This window comes from Tasmannia lanceolata, unplaced genomic scaffold (assembly GCF_043159265.1).
Source record: "Tasmannia lanceolata isolate RefF3 unplaced genomic scaffold, GAP_Taslan_0.1 ptg000006l, whole genome shotgun sequence".
In the NCBI taxonomy this organism is placed as follows: Eukaryota; Viridiplantae; Streptophyta; class Magnoliopsida; order Canellales; family Winteraceae; genus Tasmannia; species Tasmannia lanceolata.
In genome coordinates this window covers 40079898-40095788 of record NW_027518683.1, presented here as the reverse complement: position 1 = coordinate 40095788, position 15891 = coordinate 40079898, and the positions used below count along the sequence as shown (strand labels likewise).

At 40.2% G+C, this 15891-nt stretch overlaps 1 protein-coding gene across 10 annotated transcripts in view; it reads left to right on the top strand.

Annotated features, from left to right (window-relative positions):
* The window catches only part of LOC143880293 (putative LRR receptor-like serine/threonine-protein kinase At1g06840), a 133906-nt gene that overhangs the window by 84358 nt on the left and 33657 nt on the right, over nucleotides 1-15891 (top strand). For 7 of the 10 annotated variants that reach the window (XM_077383155.1, XM_077383153.1, XM_077383154.1 and 4 more), the window contains 2 exons: nucleotides 9769-9837; nucleotides 9995-10063. In XM_077383155.1, the coding sequence (XP_077239270.1) occupies nucleotides 9769-9837; nucleotides 9995-10063 (138 nt within the window). Of the gene's footprint in view, nucleotides 1-1473; nucleotides 1604-1845; nucleotides 1959-9768; nucleotides 9838-9994; nucleotides 10064-15891 lie in introns of all 10 variants that reach the window. The other 3 variants (XM_077383156.1, XM_077383158.1, XM_077383159.1) reach the window with 2 other exon arrangements.

Here is a 15891-nt window from a genome sequence, read left to right as displayed (position 1 = left end):
AGAGAGAGAGAAAACGGTTCCTACACATGTGTAGAGAGTTCTCTACACACTAGCTTAAAATACAGTGGGGGCCCACATTGTTTGGGTGATCCAAGCCATCCATTTTAAAGGCCCTCACATAGATAGGGTGTCTACAAAAAATCAGATCCATAGGATCATCCCAACCCTACGATTTGTGGAGGTAAAATGGATGTCTTTAAACCTTCACAAATTAGTCCATTTTTTGCCTCCACAGTTCGAATGGTTAGGATGATCCTATGGATCTGATTTTTTGTGGACACCCTATCTATGTGAGGGCCTTAAAAATGAATGGTTTGGATCACCCAAATAATGTGGCCCCCACTGTATTTTAAGCTAGTGTGTAGATAACATATCTACACATATGTGTAGGAACCGTTTTCTCATATATATATATATATATATATATATTATATATTTTTGTTTTCTTTTGACATCAAATCTAAAAGATCCCATTGTAGTTTTTATCTAAATCTCTTTACTCCTATTTAATGGTACTTGGGTTAATTTAAAAGATTTCAATTTCAATTTTTTGCAAGTAGGGCCCACAAAATTGAACGCACAACTCATTATTTGAGCTGTGCAAATCATGCACTCCCTACAAAGTTTGTTGGTTTCCTAACATTTCTCCTCCTTTATCGTTTTCCTTCATTATCTAATTAATATGTTTATCACTTTCCTTATTTTTAGGTGTTTATCCTTTTTTAGTGTATCTTTACTAATTTTTTTGTGATTCTAAGAATCATTGAAATTTAAGTAAGAAGTAGGGCCCACAAAAAGGGGGAGAGAGTGTGAGAAGGTGGCGTCTGCACATTCCCAATTATGGGATGTGCACACGACCACTTGCACTGTGGAGATTTCAATCTCCTCGTTATTTGCATTTTCCCCTATTATGTCTCAACTAGATAATTTCTCTAAAAAATTTTAGTTTTTTTCAATAATTTAGCTTTTTAGGGTACCTTTATTGATTGTTTTGAAACCCAAGTGGGCCCATCTCTGCATGCGTGGTATTTAAAAAATATTTTTCTTCGAAATTGTTTTCTAATAAATTTATTTTCATGGAAATTTTTGAAAGTGGTCGTTACAATAACTCCATAGTCGTGGGTTTCTCAACTATAAACCCAAACTCTTGCAAAGCCTTCAACCACAACAAGTCACATGCAATATGTTCAATAAATAGTTGTCCATTATGTTTCGTTCGACATTTCGTTTTTGCCAATCGGATGAGACCTTTCTATGCTTCTTATTTTGTTTTGAAAAAAGTCGCTATGACTAAATATTTTTTTAAATAGTTAAACATTCAAAAAAATTAGAAGAAAAGAAAAGAAAAAGTGTATACACGCCATTTTGCCCCGCCCAGCTGTTGAGAGCATGTGGTGGCAATCCCAATGTACATTAAACATTTTTTCTTGTACGCTTAATACCTTTTATAGCCTCCCAACACGGTGACCACAGATGGAACCCTAATATCTCAAAAGACCTAGCTTTGACAAAAGACCCATCTCTTCTTCAAAGGGAAGCCTCCATTTCTGTACTTCTTCTGGGACATGGCTCATTGATTCAGGAGCATCCCACCATATGACCGGTAATCCTACAATTCTTTCTTCTTTCCAGTCTCTTCCTTCTATGGGACCCCGTACTGTTACATTTGCAAATGGGACTACATCCGCTGTTTCTGGCATGGGTGTAGTCTCCATCTCGACGGGACTTCAATTGTCTTCTGTTCTTTATGTTCCATCCTTTCCTGTTAATTTATTATATGTTCACAAGTTAACGAAATCACTGAACTGTAATGTTTTGTTTTTTTCTTCCTATTGTGTTTTACAGGACATGAAGACTGGGACGAGGATTGGCGTGGGCCGTGTGATTGATGGTCTTTACTACCTTGACCAGGCCGGTGCAGGTGTAGCTCTTTGTTCCTCTATGGATGCCTATCAATGGTATTATCGTCTAGGACATCCACCTGCGGATATGCTTAGGAAGTCTTCTTTTATTTCGGATCATGTTCCGTCTTTTCATTGAGAGTCGTGTGAGTTAGGGAAACACCATCGTGTGTCCTTCCTTTCTCGAGTTAGTAGTAGAGTGTCTCGTCCATTCGAACTTATTCATTCTGACGTTTGGTGTAACGACCCAGATTTTTACCGCACGGATCTCTACGGGCAACAAAACATATTTATTCCTGTAATTACACAGCGAAAGGTTAAAGTACAATATGAATTTACAAAAATCCCAAGTATGACATATTTAAAAACTTTTTACATCTGAGGAGATTGACTAGGTTCAGCATTTCCGTATTTCCTCACGTTGCTTTCACACTTCTCATAACTAAGGTTCCTCAATGACAAATACTCCCGCATACAAATTTTCAAATCCTGGTGGGAAAACGTGGGTTAGGAGAGCAGGCAAATAGAAGCTTCGACAAGTAGCTGAAATCAATAATAAGAGACAGTTCAATAAAAATATGCAGTATTTTGTATAGAACAAAATGTGGACTAGCTTTTTGTTGGCTTGATTGATTTTTCGTGTCAAGTAAATGGAGCATTTTCCGGTATTATTCAGAAATAACTTTTTGCATCCTATATTCGACCACTCTTCTATTCTTCTCGAATATTATGGAATGGAGAGCAGTCCATCTTCTAAGTTTTAGTTTGTGTAGTTCTCGAAAATGCCCAAATTTAAAGCTAAAGTTAAGGAATGGTGGAATATATTGTCCATGGAGGGGTGGAAAGGATATCAATTTTGGTACAATAAAGCTCTTGGAACTCTATTTGAAGGATTTGTGTATCTTTTGCTACGACCAATGCTAAGAATAACAAACCTTTTCTCCAAATTGATCATTTCAATGGGTGGAAGAAGAAAGAATCCACACAGTGGAGAAAATGGAGAAAGCAACTTGTCATAGATATATGAGGATCTAATAAAATGAGAAGAAATAAATTGGAAACAAAAGGAGAGCTGCTCCTGGATCAAAGAGGATCGTACTACATTATTGATCATTTCAATGGGTGGAAGAAGAAAGAATCCACACAGTGGAGAAAATGGAGAAAGCAACTTGTCATAGATATATGAGGATCTAATAAAATGAGAAGAAATAAATTGGAAACAGAAGGAGAGCTGCTCCTGGATCAAAGAGGATCGTACTACATTGTTCTTTCACCACTTTGCCAATGCTAAGAAAATATCACATTCAGTTTTTAATGAATGTTGAACATCTATGGGCGGAGAAGAATGAAATTGAAGAGTTGATTGTTAACTAAACTAGACTGTTTTATTGCCTGCCAAGCTTAAATTGGTTACTCTTCCATTGATATTCTGCATCTTAGTATAGTTATGCCAAGCCCAGTGGATTCATATCATAAGTTGTTACCTTCAGTGTAGATTTGATCAGACTTCTTCACAATGTTTTCATGCAGTTTAGCTAAGGTTTCAAGTTTCGGTTTCATTATGCGTTTCAACATGATCGAAATGGAAGCATGTCGGTTTCGGATGGAAATTTCAGCGGAAATCCTCTAAAATTCCGAAAACATATGAAACATATGCAAATGATGGACATTTTAGATGAAACTTCAAAGTTCCTGAATAAGAATAAATACAAACTCAAATACCATCATACAAGCAAAAACCACCCATAATCGTTTAACAACATTGAATACCTAGTGACATGTGATGTCGCTCGTGTGTTATAATTCAGTTCATACCACTTTTCACATGTAATTCATATAAATATAATTATGTAACACATACCAGTATACAACTACTAATACACTTGTTGTTTTAGTTTTGTTAAAGTATAAAAGATTAAATGGATTTGATAAGGGGTTCTTGGGTTTGTCTATAGCTTTTTGGGAGGCTGTGGTGTTGTCTGTCTTTTGGATGCTTTGTTTAGGCTCTGTTGGTGTTATTTCTATGGGAGAAATATTAAGGGTAATTGATTTGTGAAGTTTTTGGGATTTGCCGATTAGATTTGTTTCCTGGTTTTAGGTCTTCATTTGATAGGTTGATGGGGATGATCAGTACTGCAATCCGAGAGGTGCTTGAGGGACCTTGTTCCTTTGCTGCTCGTGATTGCTCCTTGACTGGTCAACCTACGGTGGTATTAAAGGTCGGAAAATTTAAAATGTTTGGAGTGCTGGTATTGAAAGTCTCGTGTGTTTCCGAGACTAGGTTTTTTTGAGTTTTTGAAAGTGGATTCAATCCCGATGTCTCTGCCGGAGGTTCAGTGTGGGGGCTTCAAATGGGAGTTTTAAAGATCACACTGATGGTGTTTTTTCATTTTTCTTCTCTTTTTGGCCGTTGGAGATTCCTCCTTTGGCAGCTCATGATGTTATGTTATGGGGTGGGCTACTTGTCCCCAAACATTGTACATCTTGTTATTATGAATAGACATGTTAATTTTCAAAAAAAAAAAAGTATAAAGATTTAATAACACCTTCACCAACAACTTAAGCTTTTGGAGTAACTGGTTGTTTAACATGGTATTAGAGCATGTTAACAGAGAGATTTGAGAATGAATATTGTGTGTTAGCCTCCTTGCCCTAACACACATATATTTATTATGAAAAGAAGATGAAAAGACTATAATGCCCTTAGGCTACATAATCTTATTCTAACACTCCCCCTCAAGCTGGAGTATGAATGTCATACATGCCCAGCTTGTTACATAAATCACTCAATCGAACTCCATTCAACGGCTTGGTAAACATGTCTGCAATCTGATCTATATGCTTAGTTCGTTCGTGAAATACCGGATTCATAGCTATGTGAATGGCTGACTTGTTGTCACAGTAGAGGGATGCAGGTGAGGAGTATGAGAATCCAATCTCTGACATAAACGACCGTAGCCAAATTAATTCACAGCTTGTATAAGCCATGGCCCTGTATTCTGCTTCTGCACTGGATCGTGACACAACTTCCTGCTTCTTCCTCTTCCAAGATACTAGATTTCCACCTATGAAGGTACAATAGCCATTAGTAGATCGCCGGTCAGCAAGAGATCCGGCCCAGTCTACATCAGAGTATCCCTCAATCCTCAAATAGTTATGCTTCCTGAAGAGAAGACCTTTCCCGGGAGCTTTCTTCAGATACTTCACTATTTGAATCACAGCTGACCAATGTGATGTCCGAGGCGCACTCATATACTGGCTAACCACACCAACAGCATATGCAATGTCCGGACGAGTGACTGTGAGATAGATCAACCGTCCTACTAACCGTCTGTATCGACCAGGATCTTCTAATGGCTCCCCCTGATCAGGTGAAAGCTTGACATTCAGATTCATAGGAGTCTGTGCAGGTTTTGCCCCCAGAAGACCTATTTCTTCCAAAATATCAAGAGCATACTTCCTTTGGGACAAAGATAGCCCCCTTTGTGAATGTGCCACTTCAATGCCTAAGAAGTATCTCAGAACACCAAGGTCTTTTGTGCTGAATTCATTCTGAAGGAAATCTTTGAGGCGTTGTATTCCTGCTTTGTCATTCCCTGTAATAACAATATCATCAACATATACAACCAGGAGAATCAAACCATCCTTGCTTCGAGAGCTGAACACAGAATGGTCTACAGCACATTGTTTCATACCAAATCATAGGATGGCCTCACTGAATCTCCCAAACCAAGCACGGGGAGACTGTTTAAGACCATAAATCGCCTTTCTAAGCTTACAGACGGTATGCTGCAACTCCCCCTGAGCAACAAACCCTGGTGGTTGCTCCATATACACCTCCTCCTGCAAATCACCATGGAGGAACGCATTCTTGATATCCAACTGATATAGTGGCCAAGACTAATTCACGGCCAAAGAAATCAATACACAGATGGATGGAATCTTTGCCACTGGAGAGAATGTCTCAACATAATCAATCCCATAAGTTTGAGTAAAGCCCTTGGCAACAAGACGGGCTTTTAACCTCTCAACAGAGCCATCAGGTAGCTATTTGACGGTGAACACCCACTTACATCTGACTACCTGAGCACCAGGAGGAAGGGAAGCCAACTGCCATGTCTGGTTTTTTGCCAAAGCATCCATCTTAGCCTTCATAGCTGCTCGCCATCCCGAATCAAGCATAGCCTCTTGAGCAGAGCGGGGAATAGAAACGGATGACAAAGATGATATAAATGCAGTATACGAAGGAGATAACCGAGCATAACTTACCGCATCAGAAATAGGGTGATGAGTGGTACGAGAACGAGTACGGCTCGCAATGGGGGCATCAAGAGATTCATCAACCTGAGTAGCATCATCAAAGGATGAGGGTAAAGGACCCGCTTGCTGAGAAGAGATGGCAGGGCATGAAGGCTCAACTGAAGTAGTAAAACGCTTGCGAGTATATACTTGGAAGGGACGCTGAACCGGATCCGGTGGCAAACTGGGAACCGGAACCAGAACCGGCAATGGCAATGGAGGAGGAGATACCGGTAAAGAAGAGGAAGCAGGAAAGTAGAGAGCATCCTCAAAAAATGAGACATCAGCACTGATAAATTTGCGGCGAAGCTGAGGACTGTAGCATCGATAACCCTTCTGGGTTCATGAATAACCCAGGAAAACACACTTGATTGCCCTTGGGGCCAATTTATCAAGTCCTGGGGTGAGATCCTGAACAAAGGACTAATAACACCAGAAACAATGAAAAGTAGGACTAATAACACCAGAAACAATTTATCAAGCCCTTGGGGCCAATTTATCAAGTCCTGGGGTCATCCTTCTCCTGAGCGTTTGCAGCATTCTTCCATACTGACAGGACTCACAATGAAAAGGACTAATAACACCAGAAACAACGGAAGAATGCTGCAAACGCTCAGGAGAAGGATGACCGAGCCGGCAGTGCCACATAAAGGAATCTGCTGAGGTACTAAACGCCGTGGGAGTGATAGCATCATCCAGGTAGTATAGGCCATCTGTCTCATACCCTGAGCCAATCGTCTTCCCAGTCGCAAGGTTCTGAAAAACACAATAAGACGGAAAGAATGTTACTGAACAATTAAGGCGATTAGTAAGCTGACTAACAGAAAGAAGATTGGAGGGAAAAGTAGGAACACAGAGTACAGATGATAAGGATAAGTGGGATGTGGCTGTAACAGTCCCAGTGCCTGAAATAGGACATCGAGTCCCATTGTCCAAGGTGACCATCTTAGTAGGAGCACAAGAAGTAAAGGAACTAAGAAGTGCATTGTTACCGGTCATATGATGAGAGGCACCAGAATCAATAAGCCAGGAAGCGGAGTGGCTAAGGGAGCAAGATGGGTTGCTACCTTCTGTGGCAAGTTGAACAGCCGGTTGTTTCCCTTTCTCCTGTAGGCGCAAAAGTGACTCATACTCAGTCCGAGAGACGAGCATGGTGTCTGAGGGAGCAGGAGTAGGTGCAGCAGGTGTCTCAGAAGCGAAGTGGGCGGCTCGAGCGGGACGCAGCTCGGGATGGAGATCGTAATAAAAATCAATAGTGCGACCCTCCATGTCACAATGACTGCAATAACGTGAGCCACGACCCCCATAAGTACGACCTCCCCCTGAATCTCGGCCAAAGCCACGGCCCTGTCCGCGACGACTGCGACCACGACCCCTAGCACGAGTGCCCCGAAAGGAACCAGACTAGGCAGCAAAGGCGGACTGGTCACCAGCAACAGAGATAGCTGGATCGAGACATAGAGCGCGTTGAACGCGAGAAAAGATCTCATCCAAAGATGGGAGCGTGCCTAACCCAAGGATCTGCTGCCGAAGAGGGACAAACTCAGGCCCTAAGCCATCCAAAAACTGAGTAGTACGGAGCTCATTCTTCTGTTGAGCCAAGACCTTAAGGTCGGTGGATGGGGGATGATAAATATCAATCTGCTCACAAAGACCAACAAAATCCGAATAGTACTCAGCAACAATCTTATCTCCACGCAAGATACGAAAGAAGTCACTGTAAACATCAGTAATCCGCGTGAGATTGTTGCTGTCGGAATAGAGTGTCTCAGCACCCAACCAGACTGCCCGTGATGTATCCAGAAATAGCATGTGGCTCGCAATCTTTGGTTCCATACTCTGACAGAGAAGAGACTGAAGCTGGGCATCCTCCTGACTTCACTTATCATACCCAGCATCTTTAGGATCCGGAGGATCCGTCGTGATGAAACGTAACTTGCCCTGACCTCGCAAATAGAGGTGAACAGAACGACTCCAGGCAGGGTAATTAGCACCATCCAATTTAATGGATGTCATAGAGGTCACCGACACCGGAAATGAACCGGAGGAAGAAGCTGATGGCAAGGCCATAATAAACACCAAAACTCAAATGGGATGTGGGTGAAGCAGACCAGACAAGACACACCACAACAATCACAGACAACCACAGAAAAGGGCAGCCAAATATAGGCAAGCAAATCACCACGAAAAATAAACAATCAGAAGGAAAAACCACAAACATCCGCCGAAAGGACCCCGAAAAAAAATAAGCACGAAGCCTCATACTTGTGGAACTACAACGAAACATAGAGACAAAGCTTAAGTCATCAAGTAGAAAGTAAAGAAAAATGTAACAAAGCGGAGCTGCGACCAAAAAAAGTGAGAAATGTAACGGGAAGATTTAGGGCATGAACACCCGACGGCTAGAAGAGAAGAACACTATCCTTATAGGTCAAAGAAGATGGGGAAAGATGTTACAAAAGAAGAAGGGAGAACATGCCGGGGGGGCAAACAGGGAAGAGTAGGGTTTTCCAGGGGGCGCAGGGGGGGCAAACAGGGAAAGTTGGGTTTGTCCAGGAGCCAAAACAGGGAAAGTTGGGTTTCCAGGGGGGGCGCACAGGGGGGCAAAACATGGAAAGTTGGGTTTCCAGGGGGGCAAACAGGGCAACCAGTGAAGAGCTGGGTTTTCCAAGGGGGGCAAACAGGGAAAGTTGGGTTTCCCAGGGGGGCAACCAGTGAAGATGGAGGAAGAAAGAGAAAAAAGAAGAAGAAGAAGAAGTTAGGGCATGGGCATGGGCATGGGGCTTCAATGGAAGAAGAAGTTAGGGCATAGGCATGAGCTTCAATGGAGGAAGACAAGAGGTCTTCAATGGAGGTCCCTAGGGCATCGAGAAACCCTAGGGCTCTGATACGATGTTAACAGAGAGATTTGAGAATGAATATTGTGTGTTAGCCTCCTTGCCCTAACACACACATATATATTTATTATGAAAAGAAGATGAAAAGACTATAATGCCCTTAGGCTACATAATCTTATTCTAACAGAGTTATTCTAACAGAGCAAATGCCTGGGTTCAGACCTCCCGGATAGCAAAAATCCACATGCAATGGGCAAACCCAAAAGAGGGGCCACATGTGCCACGTGTAGGCCAACCCTAGAAATAGGGGCCACACATGAGGGGGAGTGTTATAGTATAAAAGATTTAATAACAGCTTTAGCTTTTGGAGTAACTGGTTGTTTCACAAGTTTCAATATTCTTTTCGATTTCAGCATGGAAACAAAACCATTTCGGTCGTTTTTTTGGTTTCAATGGAAATTTAAAACGAGTTTAGCTACAAATATTTTTTTTTTCATGGTTTCTTTTCCTACTATGTATGGGCTCCTGAATTTTCTTTCATCACTTATTTGGTTGAAATTTCATTTCCTACTTTTGCTATAGTTGTTGTACAACAATCAATGTCGTACGGACCTGTCCTTTGAAGTTTTAAATGCTTGAATGGTTAAAGTTAAGAAATATTGATATTCACAGAGATTGCCAAATATCAGCTTGTGAAGAATGGTTACAGTTCTATTTGCTTGGTTTCGCAGGAGCCTTAGGAACTGCAGCTTGCAAGGAGCTGTTCCTGACCTAAGTGGGATACCTGGACTTGCCTATTTGTAAGTTCACATGTACATTTCAGAAATTTCGTTGGGTGGTAAAATTTACCCTCATAAGCAATCTTTCCTTTATTTTTTAACTACGTTTTTACGACGGCATTCCATTTAATGGTTAATGATGAGTGTATCTATATTGGTGATGGTATCCATATTTCAGAGATCTCAGCTGGAACCTGCTTACTGGAGCCATTCCATCAAATAAACTTTCTGCTAATATCACAACTATGTATGTAGAATTCCCCACTCGGAACTTGTTAAAGCATTGATGAACCACATTCATCTGCATTTGCTTAGCTTGAATCTGTTTTAGTTTTCTAATCATTGACTTTCTGTAACGACCCGATTTCCAGAACCAAGCCGTTACACCTATTTGACAAATTCACCTGATTTTTCGTCAAATTCACCTGATTTTTCTTTATGAGCAGCGGAAGCATTCTTAATAATGAAACCCATTTAAAATTAAAACTCACTCTGTTCCAAATAAAATTCAGTACAGCCCGAAATTACATTCTTAAACTGAGTTTGACAGATGAGCCATCTGTCACCCCACTCTCTCTATTTATTTCCCATTCCCGCTTTATTTATATGTCTTCGTTTGCGAAGGCTCCCTTTTCCACTAATCCTGTGGAGGAAATGTAGCAACGTAAGAGCAAGGAAACAGGCTCACGACATAAAAGAAACAGTACAATAACCATAAAATTTTCAATGATCAACATTAGAATCCATTTTAAACTATACAGTTTTTCTCAAATAAATCAAATTTGGAAATAAATCAACTTTGTATGAACTCTCATCCTCACTGTGATTCCCAAATATGTTCTCTCCCCCAATAGTCATACGGCAATTCCCAATAAGATCATGTTCGGTGGCCTTGGCCTGGCCGTCAACTATTGACCATCAAGGAACCCCCGTCCCCCTAATGAGACGTGCTCCTTTCTAGGATTTCCTTTGGGTCACCATATGGTTCCACCCGAATATGCATTGTTAGCCAGGTGTCGTACGCTCTCAGCCTGGGTAACTTTTGGCTTTGCTCAAAGACGGATCGTAAGGGTCTGCCTTAGTCCTTTATTGGATCTTAAGGGTCTGCCTTAGTCCTAACTTTTGGCTTTTGCCCAAGGACGGATCATAAGGGTCTGCCTTAGTCCTTTCTTGGATCTTAAGGGTCTGCCTTAGTCCTTTATTGGATCTTAAGGGTCTGCCTTAGTCCTATCTCGGATCTTAAGGGTCTGCCTTAGTCCTCCCTCCCTTCATTTCAACCTAGAATGGCATGCAGAATTTATGCAATGTTGTTTTCTGAAATGAATATGCAAATTTTGCTTTCTGAAATGAAAGTTTAAAGCAATATGGTATTGAAGATGCTTTTTCCTTTGAAGATACTTTTACCTTCTAACACAGTCACATATCAAATAATCATAGGAATTACACTGAATTACCGTTATGAAGCGAGTCCATATTCACTTGCCTGAATGTACGTGGAAAGGATCGTGCAGATGAGAATTTCACGAAAGCAACGTGAGAAGTACCCTTTTCAAATTCTGATGTTCCCTGTGTTCAGTGTTCTTTCTATCAAATTCCTTTCTGATAATATTCCCTGTGTTCTTTCTATCAAATTTAAGATCATGTGGGCCCCGCATGTTACTATTCATGTGGGCCCCGCATGTTACTATTCATGTGGGCCATGTATGTACTATTCATGTGGGCCCTGTATGTTACTATTCATGTGGGCCCTGCATGTTACTTTACGGTTACTATGCGAGCATTTCACCGTTCAAATATGATGATAAAGTTTGCATAATCGATAGCGAGTTATCGCCTCATATGCATGCTTTATCCTAAGATGATAAAACTTGCATAATCTATAGCGAGTTATCGCCTCATATGCACGCTTTATCCATAGGTGGTAGAACCAACCATATCACCGTTATTTCACTGTTTGATAGACTTACCTGGATAGTGGAAATAAATAACTATTGACAGACTTACCTGGATAGTGGATTTCCTTTTCCCTTCTCTTCTCTCTCTTTTTCCCCCTCTCTCTCTTTTACTCTTTCTTCACTCTTCTTTTCTTTTTCTTCTTCTTCTTCTTCTCTTCCTCTCTCTCCTTTTCTTCTTCTTCTCTTCCTCTCTCTTTCTCTTTTCTTTTTCTTCTTCTTCTCTTCCTCTATTTATAGGCATTTTTGTGCATAGTAAAGGCTATTATTTAATTATTTATGAATAGTAAAAGGCTGCTGCGTGAATAGTAAAAGGCTGCTGCGTGAATAGTAAAGGCTATTTAATAATAATTAAGTATATTTAATTATTTTCAATAGTACTTTAAATAGTAAAATAATATTATTTAATTATTATTTAATTATTATTTTAGTTTATTTTCGTTGGTGGCGGGCTTGACTCGTAACAGCGTGCTTGACCGGTGTTGGGTCCCGCTTGTGTGGGGCCCGCTGATGTGGGACCTACTTGTGTGGGGCCCGCTGATGTGGGACCTACTGATGTGGGGCCCGCTGATGTGGGACCCGTTTGTGAATAGTACTTGGTGGGTCCTACTGTGAATAGTAGTTTTGAATAGTATTCTGCATAGTATTTCTGCATAGTAATCTTGCATAGTGACTATATATATATATATTTTTACCGGTTATTACATTCTACCCCCCTTAATGAAAATTTCGTCCCCGAAATTTACTATTCGCATAGGCTATTAATTACCATACCTCACAACTTGAGCTGAATATGGGATTTTCTTGATCTCTGAGCTGAATATGGGATTTTCTTGATCTCTGAAGGTTCACTCTCGGAGTCACTATCTTCTATTATGATGACCTCAAGTTCCTGCCTTCCTGCCTTTTTATCCTGAGTGACTCCTGAACAGATGTCTCAAAGATTTGCCTCCTATTTCCCCCTTACAAATCCTACCATCTCATATCTAACTTTTCGCAGGCTTACTTTTAGTTATACGAATAATAAAATTGTAAGGAGAATAGTAATTAAAATCCTGACCTTCAGTTATCGCAGTAGATGCCTTAGCACTGTCGTTAACGAGTGCAAAGAAACGATTTCCTGACCCTCCTTGCGCTTTCTCATCTTGACTCAGAGGGCGATATTGGTTTCTCTTCTCTTGATTTTGCGGCTGGTTCTGATTACCCCTCCACTGATTCTGATTACCCCTCCACTGGTTCTGCTGAGGGGCAGACTGTCTCAGAGTTTGAGGCTGATGTTGGGATGCCTACAATTAATTTACATTTCCAGGGTGTGTTGGAAGATTTTAACTCGAATATCTTAACGATCTATGTTGGTGTGTGTTTTCCTTTAAGTTTGTTCCGAGGTAATAGGAAGATGTCATAACTTTTAATTCTTAGGTCTTCGTATCCCATCTTAAGACGTACCCAAGACTCGTTCACCACCCAAGACTCGTTCACCAGGTTCCTCACAGCCTAAACCTGGCGCAGCTCTGATACCATAACTGTAACGACCCGATTTCCAAAACCAAGCCGTTACACCTATTTGACAAATTCACCTGATTTTTCGTCAAATTCACCTGATTTTTCTTTATGAGCAGCGGAAGCATTCTTAATAATGAAACCCATTTAAAATTAAAACTCACTCTGTTCCAAATAAAATTCAGTACAGCCCGAAATTACATTCTTAAACTGAGTTTGACAGATGAGCCATCTGTCACCCCACTCTCTCTATTTATTTCCCATTCCCGCTTTATTTATATGTCTTCGTTTGCGAAGGCTCCCTTTTCCACTAATCCTGTGGAGGAAATGTAGCAACGTAAGAGCAAGGAAACAGGCTCACGACATAAAAGAAACAGTACAATAACCATAAAATTTTCAATGATCAACATTAGAATCCATTTTAAACTATACAGTTTTTCTCAAATAAATCAAATTTGGAAATAAATCAACTTTGTATGAACTCTCATCCTCACTGTGATTCCCAAATATGTTCTCTCCCCCAATAGTCATACGGCAATTCCCAATAAGATCATGTTCGGTGGCCTTGGCCTGGCCGTCAACTATTGACCATCAAGGAACCCCCGTCCCCCTAATGAGACGTGCTCCTTTCTAGGATTTCCTTTGGGTCACCATATGGTTCCACCCGAATATGCATTGTTAGCCAGGTGTCGTACGCTCTCAGCCTGGGTAACTTTTGGCTTTGCTCAAAGACGGATCGTAAGGGTCTGCCTTAGTCCTTTATTGGATCTTAAGGGTCTGCCTTAGTCCTAACTTTTGGCTTTTGCCCAAGGACGGATCATAAGGGTCTGCCTTAGTCCTTTCTTGGATCTTAAGGGTCTGCCTTAGTCCTTTATTGGATCTTAAGGGTCTGCCTTAGTCCTATCTCGGATCTTAAGGGTCTGCCTTAGTCCTCCCTCCCTTCATTTCAACCTAGAATGGCATGCAGAATTTATGCAATGTTGTTTTCTGAAATGAATATGCAAATTTTGCTTTCTGAAATGAAAGTTTAAAGCAATATGGTATTGAAGATGCTTTTTCTTTTGAAGATATTTTTACCTTCTAACACAGTCACATATCAAATAATCATAGGAATTACACTGAATTACCGTTATGAAGCGAGTCCATATTCACTTGCCTGAATGTACGTGGAAAGGATCGTGCAGATGAGAATTTCACGAAAGCAACGTGAGAAGTACCCTTTTCAAATTCTGATGTTCCCTGTGTTCAGTGTTCTTTCTATCAAATTCCTTTCTGATAATATTCCCTGTGTTCTTTCTATCAAATTTAAGATCATGTGGGCCCCGCATGTTACTATTCATGTGGGCCCCGCATGTTACTATTCATGTGGGCCCCGCATGTTACTATTCATGTGGGCCCCGTATGTACTATTCATGTGGGCCCTGCATGTTACTTTACGGTTACTATGCGAGCATTTCACCGTTCAAATATGATGATAAAGTTTGCATAATCGATAGCGAGTTATCGCCTCATATGCATGCTTTATCCTAAGATGATAAAACTTGCATAATCTATAGCGAGTTATCGCCTCATATGCACGCTTTATCCATAGGTGGTAGAACCAACCATATCACCGTTATTTCACTGTTTGATAGACTTACCTGGATAGTGGAAATAAATAACTATTGACAGACTTACCTGGATAGTGGATTTCCTTTTCCCTTCTCTTCTCTCTCTTTTTCCCCCTCTCTCTCTTTTACTCTTTCTTCACTCTTCTTTTCTTTTTCTTCTTCTTCTTCTTCTCTTCCTCTCTCTCCTTTTCTTCTTCTTCTCTTCCTCTCTCTTTCTCTTTTCTTTTTCTTCTTCTTCTCTTCCTCTATTTATAGGCATTTTTGTGCATAGTAAAGGCTATTATTTAATTATTTATGAATAGTAAAAGGCTGCTGCGTGAATAGTAAAAGGCTGCTGCGTGAATAGTAAAGGCTATTTAATAATAATTAAGTATATTTAATTATTTTCAATAGTACTTTAAATAGTAAAATAATATTATTTAATTATTATTTAATTATTATTTTAGTTTATTTTCGTTGGTGGCGGGCTTGACTCGTAACAGCGTGCTTGACCGGTAAAAATATATATATATATAGTCACTATGCAAGATTACTATGCAGAAATACTATGCAGAATTACTATTCAGAATACTATTCAAAACTACTATTCATAGTAGGACCCACCAAGTACTATTCACATCAGCGGGTCCCACATCAGCGGGCCCCACACAAGTAGGTCCCACATCGGTCAAGCACGCCGTTACGAGTCAAGCCCACCACCAACGAAAATAAACTAAAATAATAATTAAATAATAATTAAATAATATTATTTTACTATTTAAAGTACTATTGAAAATAATTAAATATACTTAATTATTATTAAATAGCCTTTACTATTCACGCAGCAGCCTTTTACTATTCACGCAGCAGCCTTTTACTATTCATAAATAATTAAATAATAGCCTTTACTATGCACAAAAATGCCTATAAATAGAGGAAGAGAAGAAGAAGAAAAAGAAAAGAGAAAGAGAGAGGAAGAGAAGAAGAAGAAAAGGAGAGAGAGGAAGAGAAGAAGAAGAAGAAGAAAAAGAAAA